Raw genomic sequence first — 13494 nt, 5'->3', positions numbered from 1 at the left:
TTCTCAGCTGTCAGCTAAATTGTGGCCATTTATCACGTAACAGTTGAATAACACATCAACAATACTCAGCTATCGGTTAAAAAACTCATCGTTTTCTCAGTTAACAGTTAAGATTTGGCCGAATCTTCGCTATAAGTTAACCTCATTCATAACCTGTACACATCTTCCAGAAATAAATTCGATATTATGAATATTATGTGTATTTTTAATCTGCTTATTGGTCCCTTGGATATCAATTTAAAAAAATGTTGTGATACAGAGACAATTTTTTCTCGCGGGAATTACTGGCCGACAATAAGTTTAAAAGGATAACCAAATGACAACTGAGTCCCGTTTTCACTTAACATGCAAACATGCTTTGGGATCGTGCCCGAAAACTTGCGGAACACGAAGGAAGCCGTCTAAGAACAGACCCCGAGCAGCGTCACCCCGACCATTTTCTCTGGTTAACCTCGAACATTGAATATCTATTTGTTTGAATTACATCATTAGCGATAGTTACAAACATGTTCGCTTGCTTTTTCATGCCTTGAAAATGTCCTCTGTTCTTTTTTTTGTTTCCTAACATCTTTTGTCTGTGTTCCCTTGTTCTCCGAAAATGTCAGAATCCCTAACCATTGTTTAGATGATATTTTTAGCCTAAGAACTCTAAATTTTGAATACCAGTGGACGCCGATTCAGCCGGTTCTTTGTAAGCCTGCTTTACTAGGTTTTAGAAGAAAGGACCATGTCTAAGGTAATCCAAGACCGGCAGTCTTTGATCTTGCAGTCCAAATTCCATGTCCTTAATTCCAGAATTCATCTCTCCCGTACATCCCGAATTCATGGAAGTGGCCAGATTCGGATTCCGTGACTGGATCCCGGATTCCAAAGCCCAGGATTCCATAATTTTCTCCATACAAAACATTTCTGGTTTCCGGAATCCGGGTAACCTTACATAGGGCGACTAAAATTGTTGAGAGATTTGGTTATTTCGGATTGAAGTGTGTTTGGAAATTTTCCTGACACCTTCACAGTTCCATCACTTTTTCTCGTTTTCTCAGTACCACGGGTGATGCTACCATAGATGGCAAACTGTGCACAAAGTGGACGTACAACATAACAGTATTTGAGCGCAATAATACATACGTGTTTTACGCCACCAAAACTGTCCCACCCAAACCAGTGTACTTTGAAATGAATGGTTACGATACCCTGCTGGTGTCCTACTACGACAAATACGTGATCATAGTACCACAGCTTTGATGAGTGGGATTACGATCCTGGTGATGATCCGGATGTTTTTGAGATTCACATTGTGAGTAGATTATATTTTAATCGTGTGAAAAATTGAATTTGACGCGAACTTGATAAAAGTGTTGGTTCAGACAAACGTCTTCGAATAAAAAGTGAAGTGAGAACCGATTTACACAGTGCAGCCGGCAGGTTAGGCAGCTTGTGGGCCTGTGTGTTTTAAGAAATCGATCAAAGGGGACAATTTGTTTCTTATTTACAAAGCCAAATGAATTCGTTCAAACCGAAGAAAAACGCAGTCTTTGGCCGGAGAGGCCCTACGAGCAGGGGTTTCTTTTTTAATTTTTTTTTTCTCCGCGTTCGCTAGGCTGGCTAAGTGCGGGAAAGAGACTTCTGCCATGGGTCGAAACTCACTTTGATCCAACCGCCGTTCACAATTGGACGGCACGCTTCAAACCGCAAGCCTCATGATATGTTTGCTGCCCACTGTGTCCAGCGCATTCCTTTTACAATAATGCTGCTGTTTTAGTAAGCCCACACAACATGAAGTATCACGAGGCTGTGTTGAGCATGCCGTGCATGCTCAACACAGCGAATTTCGACCCATGGCAGAGGTCTCCTTCCCGTTCTCGTCAGCCCAGCGAACGCAACAGAAAAGAGACCTGCTAGCAGGGAGAGGTCGTGCATCCTCATGAAATTCAGCGTCTTACCATTAGGCCAGGCACCTTCTTAAAACGAGGTGGATAAGTCACTTTAATTAATGCATAAGTCACTTAGATTAAACCATGAAAAAAGATAAGACAAAAGCAACACATCTGATGCTGCTCTTCCTTCTAGTGCGACAAGACAAATGGTGTTGGAACATCGACAAAAGGTCACGAGACAGTGATGGTGCTTTGATGTCATTAAATCCCATGGGTGAGTTTGCTATGCTTCATCATGATGAAGACCCGATTGAAAAGGACTTCCAAGAGTTCCGTACAAAGCACAAGAGGAATTACAAGGACAGAATAGAACATCAGAAAAGAAAGAACCTTTTTAGGCATAATTTGAGGTTCGTGTAAAACAAAACAGTTTTATAACGTTTTCTCGTAATTATTCATCATTACGCACGACTGCTTAATACATCCATCCACTCTGATCCCGACGGCCATCTATCCATCAATCAAAGATCCAGATGTTAAAGAGTAGTTGCCCACAAATGGGTAAAAAGTTGGCCTGTTTATTCAACTGGGTCATTTCTAAACGAGGCACCGAACCGGACCAGTACATCTAAAAGTTGATAGACAAAATATGGAGATGCCATTTCAAAGCCTCCACTTAGACCAGACTCATCCCACGACTTCGCCTTGCATTGGACTAACTGTCTTTGAAATGGAATCCATCGTCATTATCTTTGAAATATATTTATCTTTTTAACATTATGTGGTGTCGGGGAAATATAACTCTGCTTTTCTTAATCATTACGCGAATATTTTCAAGTTGTGAAGGGTGTTAATTGAAAACTCATTTTCCAGCAATTAAACTTCAATGAAGATGTTGAAGATAAGAAGAAGAAAGTCGAAATTACTCCTTCGGGTGCTGACGCCCTTCAAATAACCTCAAATTTGTTCTTTTTATGTTATTGTCACGAAGGGAACGGCAATCAAACGTAGCAAAATATCAATCGCACCTGTGAGGTGTACAGAGACTATAGTTCTGCTAAACTTGTCAAGCCGTCGTTGCTTAGTGAGAAGTATGTTTGCGGTAGTAAAAAACCTGCTAGTGTTAATAGTAATGAAGTCTCCATGGGGAAATAACTCTTTTCAGCAAATTATTTACCCCAGTTTACAAGATAAATTATTCACTCAATGAAATGAAATATTTTTGCTTAAGCTACTATCCTTAATAGGTATATTCGGTCCATGAATATGAAAGGTAACTTTTACCACCTCGCCGTCAATCACTTCGCCGACATGACAGATGCTGAATTTCAAGGCCACAAGGGGCTCATGCCAGGAGATGGTGGTTATGGATCACGTGAAGATGAAGATGATAATTTCGACGATTACTGGAGGCGAGATAGAATAGAAAAGACTACAAATAGATATGGACATGTCCCTCGGGAACTAGATTGGAGAAATTACGGTGAGTACTGTTAAAGGCGAGCATTTGAATCGCAATAGCCATTTAATAGAACTTGAGGACTTGAGGTTCAGAAAATGATCAGCACCCTATTGTGCAGTCCCGAGATTTTACCACATTAGGGGTTCAATGGCTATGGTAATTAGTCCTTGAGTAAAAAAGATACCATGTAAATCCATGGGAATCCTTATCAAATAGTAAACTACTGACAAATAAATGAATTCTTCAAAGCTGTCCGATTTAATTTTTCAGCCTCGAAACTGCTATTATGTTTGGGTTACAGAACAAGTTGAAGACGTGTCAGTTTACCGCCTCTTTAATGCAAAAATCCATTTTCCCTTTGTAGGAGCTGTTTCACCCGCTAAAGGACAGGGAACCTGCGGCTCTTGTTGGGCCTTCGCTGCAGCTGGAGCGGTTGAAGGCGCGAATTTTATTAAGGTACGACAACAAATAGACTTCATAGTGTAAATAAACTAAAAACGTTCCAATTTAATGCATTTGCCAAAATGTGAGAAGGCTCAGAGTTAACGGCCTTTGCCACAATTGAAGATATCGTGTGGCTCATTATTACCTATGCCTTCCAACTACTATTCTTACTCTTTTTTTTTACTTTGTTCCCGAGTTTTCAACAACAAGTTTTGCAAACTAACTTTGCTTTTCTCTTAATGGAATGATTAATATTTCCAAAGAGTCAATTTTAATATCTTCAAGTGGTTATATATAATTTGAAGTCTTGAATAAATGTAAGTTATATTAGTCAGTTGCAGACTTTGGCGGTTAGTTGTTCCTCCCACAGCAGTAAACACTGTTCAGAGCGCTACGAGTCATGACCAATTTTTTAAATTATGTCAATTGTAAATACCCAACTTTTCATTTGTGTTGTTTTACCAGAGCCAGAACAAATCGCATACAATAGTTAACACAATTGTGAGAAGGTAGCAGAGGTCATTTTTCATCGACTTTTTACCAATAAAAAAAAAAAACAGTCCCACGCTGTCCAATGGTCACTTAATATCACCGTAATAGTTTCGCTTAATTGTACCAACAACTGACTCTTGATACACAGAAATTAAAGGGATAGCCTGTTTTGTCTTTTAAAAAGTTGAGCCGTTGCGTGACCTCGTTCCTATACGGTGAATGAAATGTCCCGAGGTTTAGAGACACGCGATGGCGCGCTTTTCGCTCTACACTCCTCAGCGGTACACGTGCGCTCTGTGTTAGAACTTATCAGAGCTAAGGAAAGCAACTGTGTATTTCTAGACTGGAGAATTACTTGATTTATCGGAGCAGCAGCTATTAGACTGTACCTGGGCAACGCCTGGAGTTGAGCACGGAAATAATGGCTGTCTTGGAGGCTGGACATGGAAGGCGTTCTCTTGGATAAGAAAGTTTGGAATCGCTACAGTGGACAGCTATGGCCCTATAGAGGACAGGTTGGTTCCCCTCCTCTCAGTCGCTCTCTCTCTTTCTCTTCAAAAGTGAGCAACTTTTATATCAATGTTGTCCTTGGGTACCTTTCGCAATTCTGATAGGGAGAAGTGATCCTCGCACTTTCCTGGATAACTGAATCAATTGTCTCGTACAGACACCTGAAAACTCAATTTATGGCTTTAATGGGATTTACCTCCTCGATGACGTTGCAATGCTCTATCAACTAAGCTATGAAGCTGTCGTGTTAAAGGAATTGAAATACTAGTTGTAAAGTAATCATAACAACAACAATTTATGTTTTGAAACGCAGTAGCTATCATTGCTTAATCTCATCTCACACAGCCGTATGGTGACCTCTCAATCAGTTAATAATACTTTATTCTCCCCCCTTTACGCTTCAAAGTATTGAACAATAACAAAAGTTGACGGTAATGAGATATTCTCGAAAGCTCTAAGTCAACTACCAGAACTGCTTCAAACGTGAGAAAAGTTTTTCCCTAGTCTATTAATTAATTAACAACAAAATTGCCAGAAATCGTAGGATCACCTAGTCGTTTTGGGTAAAGAGCGATTAAAAATAGTGTTTTTTGGAGCGCTTAATTTCCTTCCATGGCCATAAATTGTCTAATATTCTAAGAGAGTTGACCGATCGTGCTTACTAACAGTTGATGTTTCATTATCTGATTGCGTAGGTTTCACAGGTGTTTGACCCTAGAGTCTTGTAGACATAAATTCAACTACGGTAGATAGAGGAGTATTTCGACACATGTGAGAGCTCTTTCAACTTCAAGCGTAACAACCCCCAAAATGAGTGAAATGCTTTTGTATTTCATCTTCAGGAAGGTTATTGCAAGACTAAAAGTCTGAAAACAGGAGCAAAAATTCACAGTTACAGAAGAGTTAAACGCTATAACAGGGAAGCGTTGAAGAAAGCCTTGGCTTACCACGGTCCAGCAACTATATCCATCAATGCCAACCCTAAAACATTAAATTCTATAGCCATGGCGTCTTGGATGATATCTCGTGCAGTAAGTAAAAGCCTTAAATAATGGTCGCGATAGAGATTTAGAACCACGTTTACGGCAAACTAGTTTGGTTTTGATTTATCTCTTACTTGTTGGCTTTAACTATCGAGCAAATTCTGAAAAGAGAGGCTAGAAATTCCATTGCTTTTACACTTCGCTTCCCTATGGTTTACCGGACTCCCTAATGAAAAGCCTTCAACACTGTACAGAATGCTGCTGCTCGCCTCCTGACTTGCTCACCTAAATGATACGTGCACACACAATTGACTTTCAAATCCCTTAACAATCGAGTTCCTGTTTACATCAAGGGTTTGATCTAACGCTAACAACCAATGCACGAACTCTTTTCATCTCATAAATACTTTCTCATTCCTTCTGAATTAAAGCCTTATGGCCACTTATGGTCGGCGCTATGGCCATTTCCGGTGCGACACCCTTTCTCTGGAACAGCTTAAACGTAAATTGACGACATTTCTTGTTCGTAAACGAGCATTTTTTACACAGCGTTACCATTTTCTAGATTTAATCTAGAGTATTTGTATTGTACATAACTTTTCAAATTAGTTAACGTTATATAAATAGCGCTTTTGGATCTCTGAGAAAAGGTGCGCTATAAATGTGTGATTATTTTTGTTACTATTATTATTCAAATGATTTCACGAACTTGTGCCAAGCTGAAGCTTGCCATTTACCGTTTCACGCAAATGCCTTTAGCCCCCTCACCCCTCCAGTATTAAATCGAAACTTAATACACAAACACAAGTCACAACGAATCACTGATCATCATACATCGTTACTGGTCCCATTCCTCAATTGTTCAAAGTACAGAGTATAACATATACTTCACTTTAAATAATGGGGCTTCTTGGATACGAGATTGGTTATTATCGGTCAGTGTAAAATGCAGACTGCAGACCAGGGGCCGGTTCCTGAAAGGTGTATTAACTCGATTCCAGGGATAAATGTGCTGGAATAAGGTATATTTATCCTTGTGATAGAGTTATTACACCTTTTAGGAACCATCCCTAGGGGTAAAACGCAGACTAAGGTTATAATGTAACTGTTGAAAAAGCCCAAACCCTTTAGAAATGCTAACCTTAGGCTTAACTGTTAGCATTTATAAATGGTTTGGGCTTTTTCAACTATTACATTATAACCTTAGTCTGCAGTCTGCATTTTACACTGACCGGATTGGTTATAGTCAATTCATAATCAACGCACACTTATGGAATAATCGTTAAATAGATATAGCGCCATAACAAATCGTTACCGTAACATATGATTCAATAATAGTTACCGATAACACATGCTATTTGTTTTCCTTGCTTTTCAGACAACAAAACTGATCATGCCGTTTTACTTGTCGGATACGGTACAGAAAATGGTGTCCCTTATTGGTTGATTAAAAACTCTTGGTCATACAATTGGGGAGATAGCGGTTTTATAAAAATACGCCATGGACTGTGCGGTGTAGAGAAGAGGCCATTTGTTGTTCTAAACAGAGGTAGCAAGCCTTTGCCGTGGCAGATAGAAGAAAAACAAAAACGCCAGCGTCAAAAGGAACTAAAGAGAAGATTACTCAAAACTCGACAAGAAAATCATGAAACTAATGACAATAAAATTATTCGCAAAGATGCGATAGAGGATCCTGACTTCAGGGATATTGAAGCTGACTTTGATGAATATTTTGACAATGAAGATGTTTGGTAAGAGGAATAAAACCTCGCCGTTCTGTATCTTTATGGAGGACGTGCGGTATCGACGGGAAGAAAACTTAAGTTACTGCCGGTGTTAGAGAGATTTAGCATCGAGTTTGCGTTATACGTAGACTTCTAGCAGTTCCTTCTAGCGCTTGCTTTAGTCACGCAAACGAGCCGAAGAGACGAGGGAGTATTAGGAGAGATCGAAATGTTCTCTCCTCGGTTCTTCGGCTCGCTTGCGTGACTAAAGCGGACTGCTCGACTGAATCAGAAGGGACTGGCAGAGCAGTCTAAGTTATACGTTAGGCTGACATTTGCGTTTTGGAACACAAAGGAAAGAAACGAAACTTGTTTGATCTTACCTCATTAATTTTCTTTCCTTTTAGTCACAGATACTCTCTGAAGAAAGAAACAAGTGAAAACTGTCATGCTTTTAAGAACAGCAATACCTGCTTTTCACTGTTTCGCTCATATGGGTTCCTACATCTGTCTATAATCACCAATCTGCATTTTTTAGCTTCTTTAGTGGTGTTGTCGGCAAAACTGCTAGATCAATGGGAAGAAGTTCTGCGCTTCACGTTTTTAACCTTGAACCTAGGCCATTCTCTTTCTGGGGTGCCTTTCGATCATAGGGATAAAAGCAGCTTCACCCATGCTTACGTTGAAAATGCGCCAAAAGACCTTCGTATAGTAGAACAAGCTATTCGTAGTCATAAAACTTCAGTCCAGGCTAGCCTGATAAAATAAATGAGAACAATGATAATGAAATTTTCTTAAGCCAATGTCAATTGCAACTGTATTTAGCGAAGGTGCACACTGTACAGAAATCCAATCAGATCAACTCATATCGAATCGTAGGTTGGAAGAAGGCGTCAGAAAAAGGACATGGCTCGAGCTTATAGTCCGAGGGGGGGGGGGGGGGGTACTTTCTTCTTTCAATTGCAAGTAGGAAATATTTACGTGCTTTTGATCTCCTTGAGACTATAACATAATAGTCGTATCTATCTATTATAATGAAAAGTAACCAGCCAGTCTTTTTTTATACAAAACTCCCGTTCCATACAAAAAGCTGAATCATCGATAATCGTAAGATTATCTTAAACTATTTCTTGACATATGACAAAAGAAATAAAAGTGTCTTTTATTAGAAAGTATTCGTAATTGTAGACATCTCTAGTAGTAGCTCTAAATGAGGATCTAACACACAAATACAGCGATCTCACTTTACCCTCACCCTACACCCCAATTATTCAAACTAAGTAAGAAAACCAACTTCAGTGTCCCGAGACTTTTGCAACTGATTGTAGACTTAATGACCACTTGCAAGGCTACACCAGTACAGGTAATTGAGAGCGAGGATTAAATCGACATCTGGGACCACAAAAGAAAACAGCAAGAGTCGATACAACGTAAATTTGGTTTTAGTGGTGTACTATATTTCGGCTGGCCAAACCATCCTTCTTCAGGTAAAATGAGAGTTTACAATATGTAGTACTGGAAAAAATGTGATAAAAACATGGCAGTTAAACGAATTTGAGCAGTCGATTGCGTGATCATGATTGTGACGTTGGTCGTTCCCCAGCAAAAACTCAACTAAAATGGCAAATTGTCTTATCTAACAGCTCGGCGGAAGGCTAAAGACCTGGCCAGACCTAGCTCATTTTCCATAATTACTGAACAAATCAATAAGTTATTTTATGGCATCTCAAACATCGTAACTCAAGAGGGGATCGCCGCCCCAACAACTTCATTTACACGTCTACACCGGTCTGGATACGGAGCAAAATCCTGTAAAATCCAAAGGGCCGAAGGCGGGCAAAATAAGGCACCTTGGCAGAAAGTAAGCCTGAGTAGTAGTGGTAATATATAAGCGTCCGGCGGCTGCTGCTCGCAAACTGAACAAATGCCATACGACACATCATAAGGCCTCTCACATGTGCAGAATTTTGAACATTGTCACGCCTCGTATTCAGCAGATTGTTTTCGTGTTTTAGATCACGACTCCACTAATTTTTCAACTTAAGATAAAAGAGGCTATTCATATTCAGAGAGAACATCCCTCTTTGAATCAACAATTACACCATGTTAATCTTAAACTATCTTTAATTCACACATTTTCACGCCATACTTCCTTTCGTTGTTACTATTTTTCACATAAGCATTTTCTTTTTATCATAAATTTAGCTTCCATCGCTTTGTATTCTGACTAACCGAGAATAGTAGACGTTTCTGTCGAAAAATGTTTTATAAACTCAAAGGTTTCGTCGTTTTCTTAAAACTGTACACAAAGAGTAACTTTGGTTATTTCATTCACAAATTCAATTTTCAGGGTAAGGAATGTTGTCAAGTTTTTCTGGGGAATAACGATCTGGATGGAAATGGGAGCCATATTCCTTCAGCCATTATGGTTACATAATTTTATGGGAAAATTTCCTTAAATCACAAACATTTTATTTTGAGTCATTTAAGACACGCAAAGCTCTTTCGGACTGAGGCAAAACACAAGAAACAAACATGAACATTGTCCCCAACTAGTGTACCATCGCTAGAAGACCTGACACTTCAATAAAAGTTCATTCAATTATTATTATTATTATTATTATTATTATTATTATTATTATTATTATTATTATTATTATTATTATTATTATCCCTTTCTTTTTCGCAAGAAGCGTTTTTTCGAGGCATCACCTACGATACGCCAGCTATATTGGATGAGCCTTGGAAGCAGCAATTGGCCCATATCACTCAATGTCCAAACAAAAGACTTTGCCCGTCGAACCTCTCATTCAGTGTGAGGCTGGACGGGCAAAGACAATGCAAAGACAAAGCCTTTATTCCCCACGGACTCCAAAATGGTCGCCGAGTGATAAAGGTGAATTGCGTTGTTACTGAAAAGGGAAGGAGATAGTCAGTTTACAGTTGCAGGGCTAGTCCTTGTTTAAAGTGGGAACGCACAAAATCTTGGAAAATTTAACCAACCATCCGGCTGCCACCAACGTTTTTGTATATTTTTGTCCAAAGTATTAAATGAAAGACAGAGCATTGAAAAATAAAATGATGATAATACAAATATTTCTATTAAGCACATGCAAAGAATCGAATGCTTCAGTAAGACGTCGAGTCTGCAAAGATTTCCCGAATTGCGTTTTTCGATTTAAATTACTCTCTAACGGTGACATTCGGGGAGCTGGGAAAAAGGCCCAAAAAAGTAGCACAAGAGGTTTTGGTTGCCATTCGCAATCAGACACCTTTCCGAGCATCTTAGTTTACTACTTTGTGGCCCAATGTTTATGCCTTGACACCAGAACCAGCAGGTACCTGCTCTCGGAGTGACTCAGTTTTGACAGGTTCCATAAGCTACTGAATCAAACGGATTCCTTGCTTAATCCCATATGCCCCTTACTTACATCTGCATTACCAATCTTGAAAAGGTTTGGAGTTTGAGGTCAAGATGGGTTTGTATTAATATGTGACGGATTGGTTTTGCCAGACTACTCAATGAGAAGGGAACCCGGGAAGGGCCGGACGGAGAATACGATATGTCCGGTATAAGATCAAAATCAGTTAAGATGAAGACCAAGCATAATACAAATTCCATCCCTACACTTCTTACGGTGTACTGCTTATTAACTCTGAAATTGGCGTGTTTGATTAACCACTGCGCCGGACAACACTACTTCTTTGAAGAAATCAAAAAGATACTCAATAGTACCACCGATCCTGAAGAGCTCAACACAGAACGACGAAATGATACGGATACAGAAGACCCTACTATTTCTTTCGAAAATGCAACTCTCCTGCAAGATGACGAGCTTAAAGACTCTATTTTCCATGAGTTGAAGTTTCCAGATTTTTACCATGCTCAGGGAATCATATCTTTACCATACGATGGAATCATTGAACCATTTGAAGCCTGGTACGCTGGTCAACACGAGATGAGTCGCATCGATTACTATTACGGTAATCAAATACCACTTGTGTTAACTTTGTTCATTGTTTTTATAGACTGTAAAGCGTCGTCTAATTGATCGCTCTATTTATCTTGGTTAAAATTTTATGCTAGCATTTCAAAGCTTTACAGCATGCCTAGAATGTCAAAGAAGACCTCGGATTTTTTGGTGCATGAGGTCAAAAAGGTTATGGGTCATGGTCCCAGCGTGGATCAAAGAAGCCTCAATCGGTTGAGTCTGGGCATAATGAGTCGTTAGTTTTTACAAAGAGCCAGCTCTATAAATTAAATAGTATGAAATACATCTAATATCACAGACTAATTCGGAATTATGACGAAAGTAACTGGAGTTCATTAGCCTTAGACGTGGTTAGTGATGCACGTGATAGACCTGGTTAGTGATGAGGCATTGTATCGACCGCAAACTAAGCCCTAATGATGATTATCCGTGCATACCGAACCCGCGCCCGCAGTGGGCGCGTCAGTGAAGACTGTGCTATCCTATCAATCCTTTGCCCTTTCACCGGAAACGGTGCACTTTTGTGCGTAAACGACCTTGTTGTCAATCTACCCTGTCGAAAGAACCCCATCAGAGTATTTTTTTTGCGAAGTTAACTCAAATACATTATCAATACAGTTTTGACGCCTTCTTACACTTTATTCGAAATACTGGACTGAATTCGTCTTAAATTAATTAGAAAAAGCTCAAATAACAGCCAAATCACAACCACTGACGTACGAATCGCCGCTCGCTGGCAACCCAGCTTTGGCGCCAAAAATTTGTTGACCAAAAAGTTGCCACAAAATTATTTAATGGGTTTTCTGGCCCTTTGATTTGGGATAGCACAGTTTTTTTCCCGCTCGCTGAATTCGGATTGGTCGAATTAAATTTCAGTAGCTCTTGGCGTATGCAAGGATTAGATTATCATTCTCATTATCACTTTTATTTTTAAGGGGTTTTCCTCTTTTTATGAAAAAAAAAAACGTTCAAACATTTTCTATATTTTCAAGTAACTTTGAACATTTAAAGGTATGGACAAGACTTATCAAAGAGGAGATTTGAAGCCTTATGGAGTTCTGGTAAAGTTTGTTCCAGCTCACTGGAGTAAAGGAAAGAATCTAAACAAAAATAGCCAGACCTGCTGGTACAGGCCTGGATTTCGATGGTCTCCAGAGAGAGCACAGAGTGTTGTTCCTATAAACCTAAAGGGTTTCCAGGCAAGTACCTAAGCAAGGAGATAAAAGTATATACCAGTGTTCTTTCAAGGCAAGGGATGTGCAGTGTAAGATTCAATGTGGGTGCTTAGAATCTTATGTCGGTCAATAAAGCAATGGGAAACGAGACCCTTTTATTGATCAGTACTTTTTGCTTTCTTCTACTTACATTCTTGATAAGGCAGGAGAAACTGGAGATTTTTTCAACGTTAACGTTTTCTAAAAAATTCGCACACAACACATGGTGCAAAAATCACATCTGAAGCTCGAATCTTTACTTCTGAATTAGCGATTATCATGGCTAATTCCTACTTTGCTCTAATTTAACTATAATCATTACTTCAGAAGACTGAAAGTTTGATAAGGATTTGGAAAATGGTCATATATTTTTTAAAAAGACAACCCAGGTCCACAAGTCCTGGGACAAATGGTCTGTCCTAAATTAACGATAATAGCTAATTCAAAGCAAAGTAAGTACCCTTAACGATAATCGTTAATTTAGAATAGAGATCAGGTTGGATGTTTCCGAATATCCTTTTGATGCAAAAACGTATCATGCTATTGAATTTCTAACATTACTCATTGGGGTGGTAATTAAGTTTGTTCCATTAACCGAGATGATTTTCGTTTTGAAAACTGTATGATCAATGCAGTTGGTTTCCTCTCGATTTACAACAATGATTGATTAACTGATTGATCAATCCATCATGAATGGTCGATTAATGATCGATTAACGGTCGTCCTTTCCTAAATTTAGTACGTTGGCCAAGAAATCCATAGTGGTTTTCCAGTTCACAAGTTACAGCGTAAGGCC

General features: G+C 39.2%; 1 protein-coding gene and 1 pseudogene across 1 annotated transcript in view; both read left to right on the top strand.

Annotated features, from left to right (window-relative positions):
- Positions 1-2018: 2018 nt before the first annotated feature.
- Positions 2019-8652, top strand: LOC137977207 (digestive cysteine proteinase 1-like; annotated as a pseudogene).
- A 2246-nt stretch (positions 8653-10898) lies between these two features.
- The window catches only part of LOC137976116 (counting factor associated protein D-like), an 11349-nt gene continuing 8753 nt past the window's right edge, over positions 10899-13494 (top strand). Inside the window, exons 1-3 of the mRNA XM_068823392.1 lie at positions 10899-11476; positions 12496-12683; positions 13438-13494. The exon at positions 13438-13494 is cut by the window's right edge and continues 184 nt beyond it. Coding sequence (XP_068679493.1) covers positions 11056-11476; positions 12496-12683; positions 13438-13494 — 666 coding nt within the window. The 5' untranslated portion in view covers positions 10899-11055. The remainder of the gene's footprint in view (positions 11477-12495; positions 12684-13437) is intronic.

This window comes from Montipora foliosa, chromosome 11 (assembly GCF_036669935.1).
Source record: "Montipora foliosa isolate CH-2021 chromosome 11, ASM3666993v2, whole genome shotgun sequence".
Classification (NCBI taxonomy): domain Eukaryota; kingdom Metazoa; phylum Cnidaria; class Anthozoa; order Scleractinia; family Acroporidae; genus Montipora; species Montipora foliosa.
This window is presented reverse-complemented; position numbering and strand designations above follow the sequence as displayed.